General features: G+C 40.4%; 1 protein-coding gene across 1 annotated transcript in view; it reads right to left on the minus strand.

Moving 5' to 3' along the window:
- Positions 1-24,525, minus strand: part of LOC117525795 (voltage-dependent T-type calcium channel subunit alpha-1I-like) — a 364,422-nt gene that overhangs the window by 199,104 nt on the left and 140,793 nt on the right. Inside the window, exons 5-7 of the mRNA XM_034187733.1 lie at positions 18,452-18,611; positions 3,083-3,425; positions 2,585-2,677 (exon numbers count right to left, since the gene is read on the minus strand). Coding sequence (XP_034043624.1) covers positions 2,585-2,677; positions 3,083-3,425; positions 18,452-18,611 — 596 coding nt within the window. The remainder of the gene's footprint in view (positions 1-2,584; positions 2,678-3,082; positions 3,426-18,451; positions 18,612-24,525) is intronic.

Below are 24,525 nucleotides of genomic sequence, written 5' to 3' on the forward strand. Positions count from 1 at the left end.
TTTACTGTTGCGAACGTGCACAACAAACACAACAGATTTACACAATAGATCAGAGGTCAAATTACAAGGTGTCGTGTGGGCAGGCTCGAAGATAGGAGACGCCTGTCCAAAGCGAACCGGAAACCACCCCGATTTCCTCCGCCACCAGACCCCGGGAATACTGGAGCCGCCAAGTCCCGAACTCCCAGGTGGCCACTGCCTCCGCGTGTCGGACCTGGTACTGCTGGCGAGGAACAAAAAACACAATTAAACGTGGGTGCGTCTGCACCCAGCAATCTGCACGGCAGGGAAGCTACCTCCACCTCTCGTTGGAGAAAAAGTCTGTTATCACTCACAAAATCACATAAAGGGCTTTCTATCAAGCAGTCAGGCTGAGGATATTACCTTTCAGGTAGAACGATATCTCGGCAAAGAGGTGGAGATGACGTCTTGCTGATATACCGATGCAGATCAGATGAGTGGTGACAGCTGTCACAGGTGATGAGTGTCAGCTGTCACCCCGGCTGCTCCTGTGAGGCGGCAGCGCCCTCTGGTGCCTGGAGCCCGCACTCCAGGCAGGGTGCCCTCTGGTGGTGGTGGGCCAGCAGTACCTCCTCTTCAGCGGCCCACACAACACATCTCTCGTGTTGGAGCCATGATTCATGTCAGTCCACTTGGTGCAACAGCTCTCCAAGGTGTGATCCCTCCTTTTAAGCTGCAGACTAACGAGCAGATCTGATTTGATGCAGGTGTTAGTTTTGGGGATGAAAATTTACAGGGTGATTCCATAATTGTTTCCTCAGAATTGAGTGATTCCATATTTTTTTCCCTCTGCTTGGTCTAAAAAAGTAACCGTTACTGATTGCCACAATTATTTTTCCTGATTTCTTATAGTGTTTCTTAAAGCCAGAAAGTTGCCATTTGAAATGACTTTAGTTTTGTGTCATGTCTGTGATCTGCTTTTTTTTCTACACAATTAAACAACGAATGAACCATCCTCCGAGGCTGGTGATTCCATAATTATTGCCAGAGATTGTATACATATGGTTGGTCGGCAGGTGACTGGTCCATCCCCACTACTCAAAAATCACCATCTCTCTGCTGTACCCAGGTTAACAGTGGGTGCGACCTTGGCCTTCTCCATTTGCTATGTTCTACAGCAATGAGGTACTACATGCTGTATCATGACCAGAGAAACATGCCAAATGGCACTCCCTCACAAAGTAAGTGATGCTAAGTACGTTACTGCTGGTTTGACACAAAGTTGGTCCAGGTTACATAAGGATTCTCCAATGAGACCTAGTACCAAAGTCACGTTATGTCACTGGTTAGCGTCCAAGTCTCGCAATCACACAGTAAGACAAGAAGCACCAGAACCCTAAAGACTTCATTCTCCTGCAGCCACATCATCATTGCCAAACATCTCTGTCCAGCAACCTGATAAGATCTTCCAAGACATCTGTTGATCCCAACGGCCATAGACCCAGAAATATGAATGTCACTGCAGAGACAAGGGAATGTCTCAAAATACAGGTGGTTGCAATTCAGACCCAAGGCAGTTCCGTAATGTGGTGGGTGCTAATGCACCACATAGCAGCATCGCATGCTCTCAGTCTGGACCTGAACATATGTTGTTCTTTAAAAATTAATCACTTGAACAGGCTGACTAATTTAACTTCAGTTTTACCATAACTGTTTTTGTAATACAGTTTTATTTTGAACATCATTTGTGTTCAGGAGATTAATTTCTCCTCAGAGTTAACATGTTTTGTACACACTAACGTGTCTTATCAATCAGTTTACATACTTTTCCACAGCATAGACTCTTGATCAATACGAAACTGTTAGAAGATTGTTTTCCCAACATGATCACGGTCTTCATCTCACCATCATTGCTTCAGTTTTATTACCGATCGCACTGATGTACTCTGCATTTATGAAAAACTGTTTTAGATTAACAGCAGCAAAAGGTCTTAATAATGCTGCAAGATATTTACATTACCATTCTTTTTTTTAACTAAGAGGATGTTTGTGTAGTGTAGACCAACCTACAAGAGCTTTTACTAGGTAAACTGGCACCAATGGTCTACATGATTTTCACAAACCTAAACACTTTATGTTTAATTGCATTTCCATTACTGTATTATTTGTAATTCATACTTTATATAGTTAATATTTGTTGTTTTTTATTGTATTGTGTTTAATTTAAATGTGTAAATAAATACATAGAAAATTATTGTTGCTGTCACCATTGTCTTTATCAAAGTTAAAAGCAAATGCAAAGCATAAATATAACAACAACATCAACTCAGCAAACACCACATTAACCATACTAGGGGATCACCCGTGGTCCTGGTTGGCAACCACTCAGACAACAGGTCCATCAAAACTTTAGAATGTTCCATATACATTCTAAAGGCAGATGATGTATATAAATCTCCTAGGTTTTATTCAGTGGTTGAGGACTTAAGCACTGAGGCTTCTGGTTATTTGAAGCTTGCACATGACATAGTGACAGTGTCTCCCTAAGTAACCAAGACTGTCATCACTCCAAATGTAGATGCTTAAAATGTTTGCCCTGTGTGTGTACATGAGAGCAACTTACAATAATTAGTAGGATGAAGTAGATGAAGTTGTAGAAGGAGTGAGCATCCATGACATAGTACATGATCTCCACCCAACCCTCCAGAGTGATCACCTGCAGTCAAATGTAAATGTGGAAATACCAATTTAATCCTCAACGAACCGAATCCTCGATCTGTCAAAGCTCCTGTCTGTGCTCCTGACAGATCTCTGTGCACAGATAAGGTTGTCAAATTCCAGGAATTTTCAAAGCTTGAAACTTTCTATGGGAATTAAGAGGAATATTTGTGAAATTAACAAGAATAAACTGATAATTTGTAAAAACATGTCACAGCAAAATCTTGGACAAATCTTGATTTCAGGTAAATTCAGTTAAATTTCTACCCTTCAGTGCGTATTCCTCCTGAGGTCTTCAGTGTACTCTGAACATTTATAACACTATAAACAATCAACAGTTGCAGAGACACACAAAATAAAACCATCTAGCTGCTTATGTTACTTTGATAGCCAGTGGTCCCACCTGGAAAATGACAATCCAGGCGTAGGCAATGTTGTCAAAGTTGATGGCTCCTTTGTGGGGGTTTCTGTACCCAGTATGACATCTGGTGTAGTACTGGTTCCAGTTAACGCAGAGCCCTGCTACACTGATGCTGCCATTGGTGAAGGGCTCGGCACTTAGACCAGCGACTGACCGGTACAAGGCATCGTCTTTGTCCAGGCAACATGTCCTGCCTCCCTCACGGCGGGCCGGGACATCTGTGCAGGACATGATGCCATTGTCCACAGGTAGGGAGCAGATGAAGGGTCGCTCATCATCCTCATCAGCCATGTAGTAGGGCCGAGGGAGACTGATGCCTGTCATCCTGGAAGAGAAAAAAGAGAACTGTCAATGAGTGCTCAGTCATCCAGGTAGGAGACAGACAACTCTACTGCCACTGGACTTTTGTTTGGTCTTCAAGGTGTTTCACCACTCATCCAAGTGAAGAACGCAAACAGAAGAAGTCACATGGATGAGCAGTGAAACATCTTGAAGGCCAACAAGTTCAGTTGGTATAGAATACATTTGTAATAATTAAAGTAAATAAACTGTAACATAAAACAAGAAAATGGGAAAAAATACAAACGATACAAAGTCCAGTCCAACACTTCAATGCATACATTTACAGATAGTTCAGTTAGATAGTATGATTAGAGGATGGTCTGACAAGACAGACTACCAAAGATATCCAGCCATCTTGGGCCACTGGTTAGCATCCAAGTTTAACAACCAAAGAGTAAGACGGGAACCACCAAGACCTTTGTTCTCCTGCGAAGATATTATCACCAAACACCTCTGTGCATTGACCTCATGACTCTATAAATTCCTGAATAAGTCACTCAACAAAACAGCTATTTTTAATCAAAGCCTGTAAGCTACATATAAAAATCTTTGAACACGCTAAGTTGTGAAAGGGAAGTGCAGCCCTGGTGATGGTCTATTTTTAGTTTGGATTCTCCTCCATGCTTTTTAAAATAATGTGGATGCCCACTCACTTTGGCAGTCAGATGGCAAAAACAACTTTTAATCCTTTCGAGCTCTCTCTAAACTCACTCATTTTAAATGTTCAAACAGGCAAACGCACAGTTAAGCTATGAACGATAAAATGCCAGACCCATAAGTATTTGGGCAGTAACATTTTTGTTGTTGGAGCCATGTTGGCTCTGTACACCACCACAATAAAGTTGCAAAGCAACACTCATTATGTGCTTGGAGTGTCCACTTTTAGCTTCAACTAAAATATCACATTAACCATTTAGAAATTACAACCATTTATTAGTGCACATTTCCACCTTTTTAAGAGGCCATAAACAAATGGACAAACTCAGTATAAACATTATTATAACTACAAATCATCACATTCATAGCCAGTTTTCTGCAAGTAAGTCAGGGGATGGATTAATGAGGAATTCCAAGTTACTGAATACCTCGTTGTGGTGATCCTTTTGTGGCAAGGGAGGTTGTTGCTTGATCAATTCCTCAATGGGGTATCTACATCCAGGGGTGATCTAGAGATACCAGTGTGTTGGTTTGTGTAATGTGGGAATATTGTTGCTGGCTGACAAACACTGTCTTTGACAGATCCTTAGACCTAGTCCAATGGCTGGGAAATCCCAGGCAATCGGGATCTGAGGACCTCCTGAAGCCCTCATCCACTTTCACAGCCACTGGGTTAGAAGCCATCATCTCCTCCACGTGATCTGCCGTTGAGGACTTCTTGTTCCACCAGAGCCCCATTATCCATCTCATGTTCATGGTTCCTGTTTTGGCCTTCATAGTTAGTAGTGGCCACGGGGCACACAAAGTCCCAACTGTATTTCACCCCAACAGGCAGTCCCCTACGCAATCCTTTATCCAGGTGTCACAACGTCGACAAGGGGTTGGAGTTTGACATCCAACTGAATACTCAAACAGTACAGTAAATCTGTCTGGAGCTGAGGTGGGTAACCTTAACCTTTGTAGAGGAGTTAAAGTCCTACCACATATATGTTCCATCCACCCACTAAACCAGCTGATTCTAATTAGTGCAGCTCTTCAGACAGGCGACTGAGCTAAGCTGTGAAATCACTTGTTTTAGGTGTACAGTTGAAATAATATATGGACTATTATTGATTGAAGGTGGGATTACCCACCTCTGGTCTGGAGAAGGTAGTTCTCAAAAACTGAGTGACTATGCAAAGAAAAAGTATCGTCCAAGAAACCGCCAAGACACCAATGTAAACTATGAGAGAGTTATAGTTTTCTGTAACCTTTTGTCTGTTGCATCAGCAGTCACAGCTTCATGCTGGAGTGGAACAGAGATGGATTTTCCTCCTAAAAATGTCATGACTAAGAGCAGAATGAGGCAGAACTGAGACTCAGCTGTGGGCTGCATCTGTCTCACTCCTGTATTCTCTCTCCTCCCTCACACTAAGACATGGATTATATTTCCCTGATGGAAACACAAATAGGATTTATCTCTGGTTCTGGTACTAGTCCATGGAAGCTAGATGGTGCAGTACTCAGGACCAAGACCCTGCAGTTGAAGTGCTATGACTGTTTGGATTCTGAAGCTGTGCATGTTGAAACAAAACCAGTGAAATGGAGGTAGGGTTTGAATATGAATTTGGCAGTTTTGAATTGAAGAAAATCTGATGTGTTCTTTGAATAACTGCTGCAAAGCATCACTTCATCTGCGCTAAAAGAAGCTGCAGTAGAGATCAAAGCATATTTAGACATTTAAATACACCAGTAATGAAGGAGAAAGAGCGGAAAGCTGAAGGAAGCAGAGAGGGAAGGGAAATAAAATCAGGAACAAGATAATCAAACAAGGAAAGAAGGACAGGAGCTATTAAATAGGGAAGGAATGGTGACACGTTCTAGTAAAAATGAGTGGAATAAGGAGAAATGAAAAGGAAAGAGGAGATGAAGTGAAGAAGCAAGACTCAAAACAAACTAAAAAAATAAAAGACACTGCAAAAAGGATCCCCCGCTGATAAATTGTAACATGGCATTGATCTGGTTTCATGTTGGCTTAATCAATTTAATAGATAAATTAAGAGATATTTCACGCAGCCTGTCAGTATTGAAGGATTGTGTCCCAAAACATCACTTTTTCTTTTTTTGTACCAGGCTCAAACACTCATTTAAGATGCCCAATTTAAATTAGGTGAGAATTTGATTTTTGTTTAAGTTTTCATGTGCACAAGAAAGTGTGAGTGACTCAGAGATACATGCACGGATAGAGTGCATTTCTGTATATCTCCACGCCCCCCTTTTTTCTGGCCTTATGGCCAGTGGAGGAGATGAAAAAAATGAAGGAAAAGCAAAGTCAACAAATGGAAGCAAAATACAGAAAATTAACCAATAAGTAACAAGGATACGACAGTGAGAGGAGAAGGAATGCTATCTGATTTAAATACAATAATAAAAATAACAATAAAGTTTTATTTAAAAGAGTTTAAAAGGGTAAGTTTTATTTAGTTTTTTGTGATTTAAAGGTCAGATGGGAGAAATAGAGACACTTGCATGCAGACATGGTTTAGCAATTAAATCTGGCTTGGTATTTGAGAAAACTCCATAGATGCTGCACAGAAAACCTCAATGCCTTCACGCGGTATTTAAAACCTCACATGATTTCATACAGTCACTATCATCATCACTTTTTGTCCACCTGATTCACTAGTTGTATGTTTCCCAACAAGTTAACCACATGTGGGTTGGATCAAATCATATTGTTTAGTTGATGTTCAGGATTTCACACATATTAATTAAAAAAAGGATCAAAAATAAAATATACATTTCAACTTTCGAGCGCTTTAGGACATCTAGTTTTACATTATACATGTCCTGAAAAGAAGAGCTGGTAGCTCTGCTGGTCGAAATTAAGACAAATGGTATTTCACAATTTGTACTTTTCCCCAAAAAACAGTCAAAAATATAAACGCAACACTTTTGGTTTTGCTCCCATTTTGTATGAGATGAACTCAAAGATCTAAAACTTTTCCACATACACAATATCACCATTTCCCTCAAATATGTTCACAAACCAGTCTAAATCTGTGATAGTGAGCACTTCTGCTTTGCTGAGATAATCCATCCCACCTCACAGGTGTGCCATATCAAGATGCTGATTAGACACCATGATTAGTGCACAGCTGTGCCTTAGACTGCCCACAATAAAAGGCCACTCTGAAAGGTGCAGTTTTATCACACAGCACAATGCCACAGATGTCGCAAGATTTGAGGGAGCGTGCAATTGGCATGCTGACAGCAGGAATGTCAACCAGAGCTGTTGCTCGTGTATTGAATGTTAATTTCTCTAACCATAAGCCGTCTCCAAAGGCGTTTCAGAGAATTTGGCAGTACATCCAACCAGCCTCACAAACCGCAGACCACGTGTAACCACACCAGCCCAGGACCTCCACATCCAGCATGTTCACCTCAAGATCGTCTGGACCAGCCACTCAGACAGCTGCTGAAACAATCGGTTTGCATAACCAAAGAATTTCTGCACAAACTGTCAGAAAACCGTCTCAGGGAAGCTCATCTGCATGCTCATCTTCCTCATCGGGGTCTCGACCTGACTCCAGTTTGTCGTCGTAAACCGACTTGAGTGGGCAAATGTTCACATTCGCTGGCGTTTTGGCATTTGGAGAAGTGTTCTCTTCACGGATGAATCCCGGTTCACACTGTTTCAGGGCAGATGGCAGACAGAGTGGTGTGGCGTCGTGTGGGTGAGCGGTTTTCTGATGTCAATGTTGTGGATCGAGTGGCCCATGGTGGCGGTGGGGTTATGGTATGGGCCAGGCCATCTATTATGGACGAAGAACCAGGTGCATTTTATTGATGGGCATTTTTAATGCACAGAGATACCGTGACGAGATCCTGAGGGCCCATTGTTGTGCCATACATCCAAGAACATCACCTCATGTTGCAGCAGGCTAATGCAGGGCCCCATGTTGCAAGGATCTGTACACAATTCTTGGAAGCTGAAAATGTCCCAGTTCTTGCATGGCCGGCATACTCACCGGACATGTCACCCATTGAGCATGTTTGGGATGCTCTGGACCGGCGTATACGACAGCGTGTACCAGTTCCTGCCAATATCCAGCAACTTCGCACAGCCATTGAAGAGGAGTGGACCAACATTCCACAGGCCACAATTGACAACCTGATCAACTCTATGCGAAGGAGATGTGTTGCACTGCTTAAGGCAAATGGTGGTCACACCAGATACTGACTGGTATCCCCCCAATAAAACAAAACTGCACCTTTCAGAGTGGCCTTTTATTGTGGGCAGTCTAAGGCACACCTGTGCACTAATCATGGTGTCTAATCAGCATCTTGATATGGCACACCTGAGGTGTGATGGATTATCTCAGCAAAGGAGAAGTGCTCACTATCACAGATTTAGACTGGTTTGTGAACAATATTTGAGGGAAATGGTGATATTGTGTATGTGGAAAAAGTTTTAGATCTTTGAGTTCATCTCATACAAAATGGGAGCAAAACCAAAAGTGTTGCATTTATATTTTTGTTGAGTGTATATATATATATATATATATATATATATATATATATATATATATATTACACTAGCCTGTAATATTTTAGCAGATCTTGTACTCCACCCAGAACACAGTGCAGGTGCAATGCTGGATGCCATCAACCACCTGCTTCTCTTGGATGTATTATATGAGGAGCCACCAGTAGGCGAACGAGGCAAGGCCATACACTGTCTCTCCAATGGCAAGGCCTCAGGAGAAAACAGAATCTCTCCAGAGGTGATCAAGCATGGAAAGGAAGCTCTGATCGAGGACTTGCACAAACTGATGTTGTTGTGCTGGAGGGAGGGCTCTGTACCTCAAGAGACGTGCAATGCCAAGATTGACTCTCTATAAAAACAAGGGCGACCGCAGTGACTGCAACACTTACGGGGCATCTCCCTGCTGAGTATAGTTGGCAAAGTGTTCGCCAGAGTCATTGGAGCTTGACTGCAAGTCCTGTCAGCACATGTGTACCTCAAATCTCAATGGGGGTTTAGGGCAGGCAGATCCACCATCGACAGGATCGTCTCCATCAGGCAGCTACAGGAAACATGTCAGGAGTAAAATCAGCCGCTCTTCCTTGCCTTCATGGAGGTGTTCAACCTTGTCAGCAGAAGTGAACATTTCTAACTCCTGAAGAAGACCGGCTGCTCCCAGAAGCTGCATTCCATCAGTGAGTCCTTCCACATAGATACGCACAGCACGGTCTGCTTCAACGCAGCTAAGTCAGAACATTTCCCCATCAAAAGTGGAGTTACACAGGGCTGCGTTCTCGTCCCAACCCTCTACGGGATATTGGGATTGCTTCCCACATGTTTGGTTGCATGTTCTCCCATGTCTGAGTGGGCTCTCTCCAGGTGAACGAATGAATGAATCTTTAGAACCTTGAGCAGGAAGCTTAGTAGGACAGGAGTTTGGTTGGTTCCAGTAGGTAGATCTGGGTTTGATTGTGGGTCATGCTGCCTGTCTGTGTCCTTGGACAAGACAATTCATCTAAATTGTCCTAGTCCACCCATCATTAAATGGATGCCAGTAGTGTGTGATGGACAGGAGTCCCTTGCTGGGGGAGTCACAGACTCTTATTCACTTGATTAAATTAGACAGAACTTTACTGATCCCTTGGGAAGACTCACTCAGGGAAACTGAGGTTCCAGCAGCATTGTGTAGCAGCACACAGGGTAAGAAGCACACAGAGTATCAAAAGTGAAAAGCCATGGAATCCAGAAATAAGCAACCATACTAGTGTTTCTCAGAGATTATAAGACTTACTACTTCTTCATTTGCTACAACCCAGAGATGGTTGTGAGTGAACACCCCAATAAACCAATTGTTTGTGAAATACTGACACCAGAAACAACAGCACGTTGAAAGTCACAAAATATTTTCCTTTCAGGTGCCTGTTTTAAAATTCAATGGATCCTCTTCACAATGCTGAAACGTAAATGAAATGCACACAAATAAAATTATTATGACTGTTTCAAAATCATTAACCAATCAAAACTCGTTTGTTTTTTCACACGTCTTACTCTATGCCTTGTTTGTGTGAAGGAGAAACTATAGTAGCTACACAAACAAGAACATGTACTTTATGACAACTGATACACACTGGCTTTTATTTATGTCTTGTGGCTGAGCTTTGGTTTGGAAAAGGTGATAGAAAGTCAGAACAATTAAGCCATCCATCCGCATCCTCCCCCTGAATACCTCCTCCACTCATTCCTGCCTCCCTGATCGAGTGTGCCAACATCCAGCGGCAGGAGATATCACTGCCAGGCTCATTATCAGATTGGACATATGTGTGTCTGTGTATACCAACGTGATTACGAGCTCCACCAGGCAGTGTTGGAGCAGCAGTCATTTCACACCTGAGGAGACACTGCACTCCTGACAGTGGCTTACATACCAGCCAGTGTTGCGTATTTGATATCGCCAGCTTTTGCTGCTGAAAATGCTGTGTGGTCTGAATGCACGCATATTGAATCAACATCGGAAAGCATTACTGACATTAAGTCAGGTAAGTAAATACAGCCCATTCTATATAATCTCCAAATTGGTTACTATGGTGATGGCCTACCTCAAAACCTCTCATCAGATCATTATTTTCTCTCTGGGCTCAGCAGCCCACATCGCTGTGCAGCTAAACCAAGCATATTCAAATGCTCGGCTGCAGATGTAGTCTCTCTCGGTTTGCACTTACCACTGACACAATCCCAGTTATTGTCTCCATGCGTCACAGCTCATTTAGCTGTTCATGTCATCAAAGCAACACTTGGTAGCTCATAAAACCTGTTAAACTCACAATCTCAAATCTCTCCCATCACTTTTATTTTTTGGTGCTGTTTGTAACAACAAACAGGCATTTGATCGCAATAGTTTGCGTGTCAGTTGTGGTAATAAATTCACAGAAACCAACATGACACACTGAATACCCACTGTAAGGGTTCAAATGTGACAGTTGGTTGGGATCTCGTCAAAAGATGTTTGTATGTTCTATGTTGCCTGCAAAACAAGGGCACAATTTAGAACTAGAAATTGGGGGGGACAAAGTGCGAGGCCCGCAGGGCCAAAGGCCATAGGCCAGGGGTCTGTGGGCCGCTTTAGGTCCCCAGAAGTCAATGGTTTCTAGATGAGCTCAGATGCATTCTGAGCATCCAGAACAGTAATTTTAATGTTTTGAGAAGACCATAAAGTGGACACCATTTGACTTAAGCAATTTAAAACTGTGGATATAAGTACTTTATTGTGAGAATAGCCAGCATTGATTTTATTAACATCCTGGTGTAAATAAGGTATCACCACATGTGTAGAACTCAAAAAGAATGATAGGTTGAGTTATCATTAAAAAAAAAACTGCAATGTGGTAAAATGTATTCATAAATATGAAAGAACAGGCTCTTAATAATTATTAACTATCGCATACTGTATTTTTTTTTCTCAAGATTTGTTTTTCCATAAGTTTGAAAAAACAACAGTTCATAAGTTTAGGATAAATTACTTATCATGAATTTAATTTTCAAAGTGGCACTAATGACAACACTCATACTGAACATACTTTCTCTTGCATAGACTGATTTTTGGAGATCAAGCAATAATTGCAGATGGGCTTTCTGAGGTCCCAGATAGCTTTTCTGATTTCCTTTTCTAACTTTCAGAATTTAGTAAATTATCATATGGTCCATTGATATTTATGTGTAGACACTAGTCCCTAGAGGCAACTATTTTTGGTTTCAAATCTGGGCAAATGCAGTCCCAGAAAATTCCAAATGTGAAAAACAAGAAACAGGTGTTGTAAACAAGTCAATGCTGCTAAAAATACAAACTTGCAGAAACAAAGATACTATTCTGACATGGTTTGCACATAAGACTGGCATAGCATGTTTCACGTACACAAATATATGTCAGAAGGTGGGGGGGACATGCCATATTCTATCCCCCCTGGTTGAAAAGGTAGGGGGGACATGCCCCCTATCCCCCACCAAATTGCACCCATGCTGCAAAAGCAAGCCAGAAACATGTTGATGTAGCCTTTAGTAGAGGAAAAATAGCCTAAATTGATGTTGTCTAAAATGAAGATGAATAAGATTGTGTAAAACCCTTGGTGAATAATCAGAACTTGATACATTAGAAAAGGACCAAAAAACAAACAACAACAACAAAAAACCCTCGCAACATGTTCTTTGAAACTGAAATGTTGCATTTTTTTTTATTTAATGATGACATTTTTAGATTAACACTCTTTGTGAAAACTTGAAGTGGCTTTCTGAGACAGGAAATGGACTACTAAAGGCGGGATGCACCCTGGACAGGCTGCCAGTCTATCACAGGGCCACCTACAGACACACAAACAAATTCACCCAACCTGCATGCTTTTGGTAGCAGGGGTGGGAATCAATCCCACAACCTTGATGCTGTGAAGCAACAGTGCTAACCACTAAGCCACAGAACAGCTTCATGGGTTTATGGTCTAATTTAATTTACTCTTATCAGTTATCCTCATAGGTTACTATCAATGGCAGGATAACAAAATCAAGATTAACACCAATTTAATTCAATGCCGTAAGGATGCATATTAGACATTTTTAATTATTATTTTATTAATGCCATTGCCTAAGCAAGCTGTAATGTAACTCACACAGTGCAAGACTCATCAAATGCTGTACAAACAATGAAAAGATGCACAATTTTATGGTCAGAAGTTGATGCGTGCTGACATTTGAGTGACAGCGTTTGCCTCTATTCCTGCAGAGAGACACAGGACATGATTATAAAGAGTCAAAACAACAAATGGATCCTCTGAGCAACATGGGAACATACGCGTGCTGTATCAACAACAGATTCTGTTCTCCTTTGAGTCTGAGGTGACATGACAGAAGTGAAATTGAATTTCTGACACATCCACCAAAATAACAAAACAGTCCTCAGTCACTGAGATACAGAACATTCATCCTGGAAATACCACAAAGCTCTCTCTTCCCATTTCTTTCTCACATTTTCCCTCGCAATAGATAGATAGATAGATAGATAGATAGATAGATAGATAGATAGATAGATAGATAGATAGATAGATAGATAGATAGATAGATAGATAGATAGATAGATAGATAGATAGATAGATAGATAGATAGATAGATAGATAGATAGATAGATAGATAGATAGATAGATAGATAGATAGATAGATAGAAGTTTGATCATTTTACGCCCATTTTAGCATCCCTACATTAGCTTCCTGTCTCTGCAAAATCGGATTTTAAGGTTCTGTTACTGGCTTATAAAATTGTTCATGGACTGGCTCCTCCCTACCTGGTAGACCTGGTTAAGCCCTACGTACCGGCTCGGGCCCTGTGTTCACAGGGTATGGGACTTCTTTGTGTTCCCAAGGTGAATAAAAAGTGTGCCAGTCAAAGAAACTTTTCCTATTGTGCCGCTGCCCTGTGGAACGATCTCCATCTCCACAGATGGCAGTCAGGCACTAAACTTAACACCCACTTGTTTTCCCTGTTTTATCATTAGTATTTTATGTATCTTATTATATCAATATGTATTTCTTAATATTTTGTTCTTGCACTGTTGGATCTTTATGTTGCTTTCGACAATCATTGTATCCTGGTTGACTGTCATAAAGGGTGGGTGGGCATATCTGGGACTGTGCTGACATGAATGTGTTTCCAAGTCTCTCACAGTTGTTTTTCATTTACTGCGAATAATGGTGTGTCCTCTCCTGCCAGGTTGCCCTGTTGTATTCCTCAGGGTTCCATTCTGGGACCTATTATTTTTTTCTCTGGTTATGCTTCCATCTGGACACATTTCGAGTACTTTTGAAGTCAGTGCATACCATAGATGTGCAGAAGATATTCAGTTGTATATGTCAGTGAAGCTTCAGAAAGTTGCTAAATGATCTGTCTTATGAAGAATTGGACTACTGACAATTTCTTGTCATTTAATACAAAAAACAAAAAAAAACCAAAAAAACAAAAATGAGCACACCTTAAGTTTCCATTATTTTTCGCCGCACTAATTAAGAAATCTCAACTTGCTTTTATCTGTAGTTTGTCCAGCTGTCAGAAATGTTGACTTTATATTGTGGAACGCCCTCCCACTAAATTGGACCATACTCCTGCTGGAACTAAGACCAATGGACATGGTGGGGATGTTTAAGACCCACTTGTGAAGACTTGATTTCAGTGCCTTTTATTGTTGTATTGAGAAGCACTTTTTGGCTGTTGTTCCTGAAAGATACTATATAAATAAATGATGATGCTTTTTACCTACAGACACACGTGTATATGTGCAGCTGGAGATGATTTGCAGTGTAAGTATGTGGTTACTTTCCTAAAGCCAGCATGTCAACTTGGAGTGCAATGATACAAACAAGAAATTTAGCCAACAAGAAGCGTGACTGATAAAAATAAACAATTCTGTCTGGAGAAGAACACAACAGACTAAAGGTCAGAAAAGCCACTTCTACTGTCACAAACAAGAAAACAATAGTGGATTCTGTGAAACTGAGTGTGAACTTTGCTTTTACTGCTGAGCTTCGGGTGTGCTCACTGAGGAGAGACCCTGGAATCTGTTATGAAAAAGGCTGCTGTAATAACTGCGTTATTAATAGCACTTGACAGGATTAAACTGGAGAATTACACACACAAGGGAGGCGGGGCTGAATTATTTATTGGTCATTCATGATATTATTGAGAAATAAATATGTGTAAGAAGATGGGAAACTGTGGAGAAACAGAACCCATTTATTCTCTGCTATTTTAGACTGAATTTTGTTGACGTCCTCAGTAGCTTTAGTTGAATCTGAAGAAAGATGCTCAAATACAAGGTAAAAGCTTCAGGGAAAATGTCCATGATGTGCAAACTGGAGATCCTCAAGCCACCTGCTCAACATGGCAAGTGATATTCTAGGCCTGATTTCATCAGCTATGATGACAGATTTGCAGGTGATTTATTAAGAATAAATGAACAATTGATAGCAAGTGGCAATGTGACAAAGGCAGCAGTATGTAAATGAGGATTTTGTGTATGGTACAAAAGGAAATGAAATCACCCATGCAAGTTAACTTGTTGGATGCAGGTGCAAACCACCTCTTTATCCCCATCCAATACACATTGAAGACAACTCTGTATATTTTATTGATTTATCTCATGCATCTATATTATCTTTACTATCATTATTTCTTCATTGTTTGTCAAATCCATTTTTAAAGTGATTACACACAGTGTTGTTACTATGTCCTCTGGCAAGCTGTTCCATGTATCCACCACTCTCACTGTGAATGAGAATTTCACCAAATCAAGAAGGGACCTTCTTTTAAGTAATTTCTTGCTGTGACCCCAAGTAGCATTTCACAAAAGTATTAAACTTAAAATCAAATTCCCGTCCCGTCCCCCCCCAGCACATACACACAATTCCTTAATAATCTCATATCAGTTCAGGACTGGAAAGTCATGCTGTGCTATTTGTGCTCTAAAAACGGGCTTAAAACAGCTGGTTGCCTCTTCTGAGCTTCTATGTTGCACTTTCTTCTGCTGTATGTGGCGCTGCCCTCAGCAGTGAATAAAAAGTGAGTGGAGGCAGCACCAATGCCACTACTGAAACCTTAAGAAGGTCCCTGAGTTTTCATGAAATACACATTTGAAGGTAAGCAATGGCATTATCAGCTTGTTCTATTTATTATATTCCAAAAATGATTAGATGGTATCATTCAGAATTGAACTGTAGCAAATGACAACAGATCATTCCACAAAAAAGTATTGTTAGAGAAACATTTCACTGACCAGGCAATAAGTACAGTATCATTTAATAAGGTAGAGATGTACATCTGTGATATGCAGTATCTAAAGCATATAGAGTGTTTATTGACTGCAGTGGAGGAGGTTGAGGGATGATGAGGTTTCAGAGGTGGGAGGCAGAACAAAATTGTCTGTTTTTAATTAGGTGGCAGAATTGACTGGGAGATAATGATATTTGCTTTGTGTAAAATTTTGGTTTGCATTTGGCCTCATTATACAGAGCATTCATAGTGCTTCACTTTTTCCAGATGTTGTTATGTTGCAGTCTTATTAAAAAATGGATTAAATTATTTGTTTCCTCAAAACTCTACACACAATACCCCACATGACTCTCCCTAGAGCTGGCCACCTGTCTAAACTGAGCAATCGGGAGAGAAGAGCCTTAGACAGGGAGGTGACCAAGAACCCGATGGTCACTCTGTCAGAGCTCCAGCATTCTGCTGTGGAGAGAGGACAACCTTCCAGAAGGACAACCGTCTCTGCAGCAATCCACCAATCAGGCCTGTATGGTAGAGCGGCCTGGAGTTTGACAAAAAAGACACCTGAAGGACTCTCAGACCACAAGAAACAAAGATCTCTGGTGTGATGAGACAAAGATTGAACTCTTTATCATATTTGGAGGAAACCAGGCACCATCCCTACAGTGAAGCATGGTGGTGGCAGCATCATGCTGTGGGGATGTTTTTCAGCAGCAGAAACTGGGAATGAATGCAGCAATGTACAGAGACATCCTGGATGAAAACCTGCTCCAGAGCGCTCTTGACCTCAGACTGGGGTGACGGTTCATCTTTCAGCAGGACAATGACCTGAAGCAAACAGGCAAGATATCAAAGGAGTGGCGTCGGGACAACTCCTTGAGTGGTCCAGCCAGAGCCCAGACCTGAATCTGACTGAACATCTCTGGAGAGATCTGAAAATGGTTATGCGCAATGGAGGTTGAGCGGTGCTACAAAGAGGAATGGGCAAAACTGCCCAAAGATAGATGCACCAAGCTTGTGGCATCATATTGAAGAAGACTTGCGGCTGTCATTAAACATCATCAAACCTTTATTTAACCAGGATAAAAACTAAAAATCTCTTTTACAAGAGTGGCCTGGCAAGTGGCAGCAACACAGTTACAAATAAATACAAAAACACAAAGGCTGTGAATACTTATGTACAAGTGTTATTTTTAATAAATTTCCACAAATAAAAACCCCAAGCTTTTTCATGTTGTTGTTATGGGGTTATGTGAGTAGAATTCTGAGGGCAAAAAATTAATTTACTCCATTTTGGAATAAAGCTGTAATATAAAAAAAATGTGGGAAAAGTGAAGCGCTGTGAATACTTTTTGAATGCACTGTTGCTTCAAAATTTGAAATAAAACCGGGTCTATTCTTTTAAATGAATTTCCACATACAAATGCAGTGCTGCACAAAATCTGAGACATGCAAGTGATTATCTATAAAGACATCTTTCCATCATATCTGTAAATTTGAGACAGTAACATATTTTAATCATACACACACACACACACACACACACACACACACACACACACACATATATATATATATATATATATATATATATACACACACACACACACACACACACATACTTCATATATTGTTAAATTTACAGTATTATAGAAAGCAATATATTAAAGAAAGCAGCATACAGTTTTTGACCATATTCAGCCTTAAGTTCCAAATCACATTTTTGGGTCTCAGGATACAAACTAAGCTTGTCATCTGAGGGTGAAAAAGAAGTACGCAGGTTATCATGCTTTAGCGTATCTTGCACCTGTCTTCTAAAGAATCCCTTATATGTTTGAAACATCATTTCTGTGTACTCTTTCAAGGTCAATCTCAAAACATATTTGCTACTATTGACAATTAGTATATTATTTTAATTTAATGTTTGTATTTCTTGGCCTGGAGTGCGTGCATGTTTTGGGCTTTGTTTTAGTCCATTCTTTTGACTGTAAGGTTTTTATAACTGAATTTTATTTCTGTGTTTTGTTTTAATATATATATATAACACTTTTTCAATTTCTAATGTGGAAGGGCTTTTATAATAATAATAATAATAATAATAATAATAATAATAAATAAATAAATAATATAGGCCCACAACCCGACATTGTGTCCTTGTAAAACCATAGTTCGTAGTTTAAAATGTATAGTGTGTACTCAGATTTAATATTTATTTTATTTTATCAGGTAGGAATATTGCAATTTTCAAAAACTGTTTTTGCAGCACTGTTATGTAAAAAAAAAAAAAACAAAAAAAAAACAGCTGCAAAAGATTTTTGTGCAGCACTGTGCATTTTCGTAACCACAATTAGTACACCCATTCATACACAGTGCATGCAAAAACAAACATCCAAATAAAACTTCCTGGCATGAACAGCTGTCAATCACACACATGCACAGGCATAAAAACTGGAGGACTGACAGGAAGACATCAACCTGTGAGACACTGAAACAAGACACACACATGCACAGGAGCGCATGCACATACAAACAGTAGGCAGTGACTCACAGTGTAAAGTTCTCCTCTGGGTAGCAGCGATTCCTCAGAAGCCCCGCCCACAGCTGCACCCCGATAATGCCAAATATGAAGAAGACAAAGAAGCAGAGGAGGAGGACGTTGCCCAGCATGGGCAGAGTGTCTAGCAGCAGGTTCACAAGGATACGCATACCTGAACACAAACACATACTCATGTATATCAATTACTTATGATGTCCATAAGAGAAATTACATCTTTATTCCTAATATGTAAACTTTTGCACATAATGTAGCCCCAGTACCTCATAAACTCATCTAATGCTCAGTGGTACTGATGTTGCAAATATGAAGTAGACCATGAATTGTTACTAAGTTACTGTCTCCATTCACACACACACACACACACACACACACACACACACACATATACGAGGTCTGTTAGAAAAGTATCCGACTTTTTTATTTTTTGCAAAAACCATATGGATTTGAATCACGTGTGATTGCATCAGCCAAGCTTGAACCTTCGTGCGCATGCGTGAGTTTTTTCATGCCTGTCGGTTGCGTCTGTCGCCTGTGAGCAGGCTTTGTGTGAGCAGTGGTCCACCCCTCTCGTCGGATTTTTATTGCGAATAAATGTCTGAACGATTTGGAGCTTTGCGGCATCACATTTTTCCAGAAACTGTGAGAGACCTCCAGGTGGACACCATTCGGAAAATTCATATGGCTTTCAGCGACGATTTTATGGGGATTACACAGATTAAGGAGTGCTCCAGCCGAATGACGCAACCGATAGGCGTGAAAAAACTCACGCATGCGCACAAAGGTTCAAGCTTGGCCGATGCAGTCACACGTGATTCAAATCCATATGGTTTTTGCAAAAAATAGAAAGGTCAGATACTTTTCTAACAGACCTTGTATGTGTATATATATATATAGTGAGCAAAATAAGTATTTGAACACCCTGCGATTTAGCAAGTTCTCCAACTTAGAAATCATGGAGGGGTCTGAAATTTTTATCGTAGGTGCATGTCCACTGTGAGAGAAAAAGTAAGTCCCTTCGGCTGCTCCCTTGTTTGCAGTTGGGGTCGCCAAAGCAAATCCAAGGTGGAACTGCATGTTGAATTGGCACAGGTTTTACGCCGGATGGCCTTCCTGACTCAACTCCACATTGCATGGAGAAATGTGGCAGGGGTGGGATTTGAACCCAGAACCTTCTGCACTGAAACCAAGCACATTAACCACTTGGCCACCACCCCTGCAAGAGACCTTGAAATGCTTCTTACGGAGCCCCCCCCTTAGTTGCCCTGGCTGTGTGTTTGGGGTCATTGTCATGCTGGAAGACCCAGCCATGACCCATCTTTAATGTTCTTACTGAGGGAAGGAGGTTGTTTGCCAAAATCTCACGATACATGACCCCATCCATCCTCCCTTCAATACGGTGCAGTCGTCCTGTCCTCTTTGCAGAAGAGTACCCCAGAGTATGATGTTTCCACCCCCATGCTTCACGGTTGTGATGGTTTTCTTGGAGTTGTTCTCATCCTCTAAACATGGTAAGTGGAGTTGATTCCAGAAAGCTCTATTCTTGTCTCATCTGACCACATGACCTTCTCCCATGCCTCCTCTGGATCATCCAGATGGTCACTGGTGAACTTCAAACGGGCCTGAACATGTGCTGGCTTGAGCAGGGGGACCTTGCTGCCCTGCAGGATTTTAAACCATGACAGCATCATGTGTTACTAATGTAATCTTTGTGACTGTGGTCCCAGCTCTCTTCAGGTCATTGACCAGGTCCTCCTGTGTAGTTCTGAGCTTTCTCAGAATCATCCTTAACCCACAAAGTGACATCTTGCATGGAATCCCAGACCGAGGGAGATTGACAGTCATCTTGTGTTTCTTCCACTTTCTAATAAATAATCATAACGGTTGTTGTCTTCTACCAAGCTGTTTGCCTGTCATCCTGTAGTCCATCCCATCCTTGTGCAGGTCTACAGTTTTGTCCCTGGTGTCCTTAGACAGCTCTTTGGTCTTGGCTATGGTGGACAGGTTGGAGTGTGACTGATTGAGTGTGTGAACAGGTGTCTTTTATACAGGTAACAAGTTCAAACAGGTGCAGTTAATACAAGTAAAGAGTGCAGAATAAGAGGGCTTCTTAAAGAAAAATTAACAGGTCTGTGTGAGCCACAATTCTCCCTGGTTGGTAGGTGTTCAAATACTTATTTGCAGCAGTAACATACAAATAAATTGTAAAAAAAAATCATACATTGTGATTTCCGGATTTTTTTTTTTTTTTAGATTATATCTCTCACAGTGGACATGCACCTAAGATGAAAATTTCAGACCCCTCCATGATTTCTAAGTGGGAGAACTTGCAAAATCGCAGGCTGTTCAAATACTTATTTTCCTCACTTTATATACACACACACAGACACACACACACACACACATATATATATATATATATATATATATATATATATATATATTAGTGGACAGAACTCCCCCAAAAATGCCATCAGCTCATCTCCATCCCGTGTGTTGCCTGCTGTATGTTGTAAGCACGATGTTCTTGATTTATCGTGTTTACAAAAATGATGGTGGCCAAGTGGTTAATGCGCTTGCTTTCAGTGCAGAAGGCTCCGGGTTCAAATCCCACCCCTGCCACATTTCTCCATGTAATGTGGAGTTGCGTCAAGAAGGGCATCCGGCGTAAAACCTGTGCCAATTCAACATGCAGATCCATCTTGGATTTGCTGTGGCGACCCCGAGTGAAAACAAGGGAGCAGCTGAAGGGACTTACTTACAAAAATGCTTCCACACAGACAGACACTCCAGCATGAAGATATTGCATCCTGCATGTCAACAATTTTTGCAACCCATTAAAGATGGTTTATTGTTGCATTATTTCTGGAGTAACTCGCTTTAACTCAGTCCTGTGAAGAAGATTGTTATTAACAGTAATAATTAAAGTAACTATTTATATACAGTTTCCTCGAAGAATAAAAATAAAACAAAACAAAAAAGCAATAATTAAAAAGTACATGACCATGCACAAAAATTCCAAATTAAATTGCTGATAATATTAGAAAAAAGGTGTGACTTATACACCAGAAATGAATTCTTGCAGATTATTTTCACCATACAAACAGTTGGGGAAAAACAGTGTTTCTCCTCTTAATTCACGTCTGTTATTCCACAGATGTGGAAATAGTTCATAATTAACATTACAAATTCAACAAAGAACTTTAAAATCCAGAATTGCATATCCCTTTTGCCTCCTGTATTTTAGCAAAGGTCTGTGTACTTGTAAATGACTATGTCTCATGTGGAACATTTTGGGTCTGCAAACAGTTAAATTTCTCTTCTTGGAACATTGTCAGGGTTGATGTTAAATTATGCTTTGTAGTTTGTTAAAAATTCTTGAACTACCGTGATAAGAGTGTTTGGATCAAAACTGAATAACCGTTTCCATTTCCTACAGTTCCTAAAGGAGGGATCAGGAAAAATGAACATTTGTTCACATGGTTAAGTTCTGTTCTTCTGGGTCCTACAATCAATGCACTTTTAGTGCAGCACTCAAAATCGTATACATAAAACAAAAATGCAAGTTTATTTTAATGGAAAATCAGGAACAGTAAATCACAGTCTAGAGGGACAGGTACTATCTAGATAAATTTAAATTTGCACAAATGAAAACTATTTGCACTTGTCTAATCTTTCCTTCTAATGGACTGTAAACTATACTGATCTGTATTTTTAGCAAGCTATCATATCCCTTCCACAACTAGCTTGCACAGACACACGGCTGTCAATTTTCTTAATGTTATTTGATGCAGGATGTAATAACAGCTTCTTATGATTCAATGCATCACCTTTTAATTTTAGCTTTATGTCGTTCAAACGAAATACAATTCTAAAGTAAACAAGATTAAAGCCCCAAAAATCTGGAGAACAAGTAAAGACAAGACAGTATTACCCAATTTATGCATCGATAACAAGTTGGAATGAATTGTTTGCATAATGTTAGGTGCAATCTTGTTTTAAAACTAACTATAAAACATTTTTAAATGGATCTCAATGATATAAATATGAAAACAAATGTGAACTGTCAAAAGTCATCTCTCTCCTCTTACTACCTTTTTTTCTCTCTCTTCATCATCTCCACATCGCACATCGTCTCTCAGCTCTCCCACTCACTTTCCCATGCAGGAATTTAACACATTATGCTGACATTTCCACGTAAGGCCTCAAATTATCATAATTAGCTCATCAATTGCTAATCTGAGCATTACTTGTGATCACACGCCCATTATATTGGGTTTGAACTCTATGCAGAAGTTAAACTAGGAGTTAAGTTGTTTCTGGCAGATAAATGGAGGACTGGTAAAGCACTAACTTACCACTAAACCACTAAAATAAGAACAGTTGGACTTCTGGCAGATGCTGAGGAAACCATGAAATCCAAGGACCTCTCAGTCTGTCTGCATTGCTTTATTCATAAGCCTTTAAAACAAAAAGCAGTATTATAAAAATAAAACAAGTTAAAACAAAATATAATAAAATTAAGAATAACATAAAAGCATCAGGCCTTTATCCTGCACATAGATGGGTAATATTAGCAGTACATTCTTGCTCACTGAGCAAATTATCTTGACAGCTGTCTCTCATAGTACATATTTCTTTAATATGTTGAGAGAGTCTAAAAACATCCTCTTCAAAATTTTGTTGCCAAAAATCACATTAAAATGTAATGCCTCATATTAGCACCAATTATAGAGTGAGAACCTACTAATGGTACTAACAACATTGTTATCACTCTTAAGCATTTTATCAACATTTTGCTAACAAAAGCTTGATATTCATACATTTTGCAAGATATGGCAAAATATTGCAATTTGTAGCATACGGAACACGCCAAACTTTACGTAAAGCCTTCCTCCACGCACAACACAAATTTTCAACTTCATTACCATATAAAGGAAGGATCTGACTACTGTAAAAAAAAAGTACAAGATTTTTTAAATAACTCATTCCTAATACTGGATTTGACATTTTTAAAATCAGCGAAGAACATATTGCAACATCGTCTTACACTACAAGTTATTTTCATTGAGTATTAAACTGTACCATGGTACCACTAGGCCTTGGAAAGGTCTTGCAGTTAGTGAATTAATAGATAAATAAGTCCATCCTGTTCCTGATGTTCATGGATAGGATTTCATGGGGCAGCCAGGAGCTGGAGGGTGTCCAGTTTGGTATCCCCAGAGTTGCATCTCTGCATTTTTTGGGATTATGGGATTCTGTTGGCTTCATAAGGCAGTGACCTCCGATGTGCACTGAGCAGGTTCGAGGACCAGTGTGAAGCCACTGGGATGAGAATCAGCACCCCCAAATCTGAAACAATGGTCCTCTGTCATAAAAGTGTGGATTGTCCCCTTTGGGTCAGGGGAGAGTTACTGCCCCAAGAGGAGGTGATTAAATATCTCAGGGTCTTGTTGACTAGTGGGGGTAAGTTGGAGCGTGAGATCAATCGACAGATTGAGGCAGCATCTAAGCTGAGCCAGAAAGAGAGACTTTAAATTGACCAGTTGATTTATGCTCACCTATGGTTATGAACCTTGGGTAATGACCAAAAAATGAAGGGCACGGATACCCAGTGGCAACAGGTCAAACTGACCGGTAAATCATGAAGAGGGGCAGGGTACATCCTGGACAGGATGCCAGTCCTGTCCAGGATGTACCCCAGCTAAAGTCCTATGACTGCTGGGTTAGGATCCAGCCTTCTTCCCCCATGACTGTTAATTGGACTAAGAGAGTATAGAAAATGGATGCATTAATACTGGGAAGTCAAAGTGCTGCATGCCTCCCCCCCCCCCCCCAAAAAAAAATCATACATGTTTGACATTTATGAATGCCTTTTTTTCCTGACTTATACATTTCAAGTAGGAAATGGGCAGAAGCCCTGAAATGCTCACCTCCCCCTCCAGATGGTGACAAAAGCTGCTCAAATTTGGGGCAAAGTCTGGACTGCTTATTGATTTGAGACTTTAACTTTTGATGAAATTAAGATGGACTGACAGTCAAAAATCAACTCTCTGTTGTGTCTCTGA

This window comes from Thalassophryne amazonica, chromosome 15 (genome assembly GCF_902500255.1).
Source record: "Thalassophryne amazonica chromosome 15, fThaAma1.1, whole genome shotgun sequence".
In the NCBI taxonomy this organism is placed as follows: domain Eukaryota; kingdom Metazoa; phylum Chordata; class Actinopteri; order Batrachoidiformes; family Batrachoididae; genus Thalassophryne; species Thalassophryne amazonica.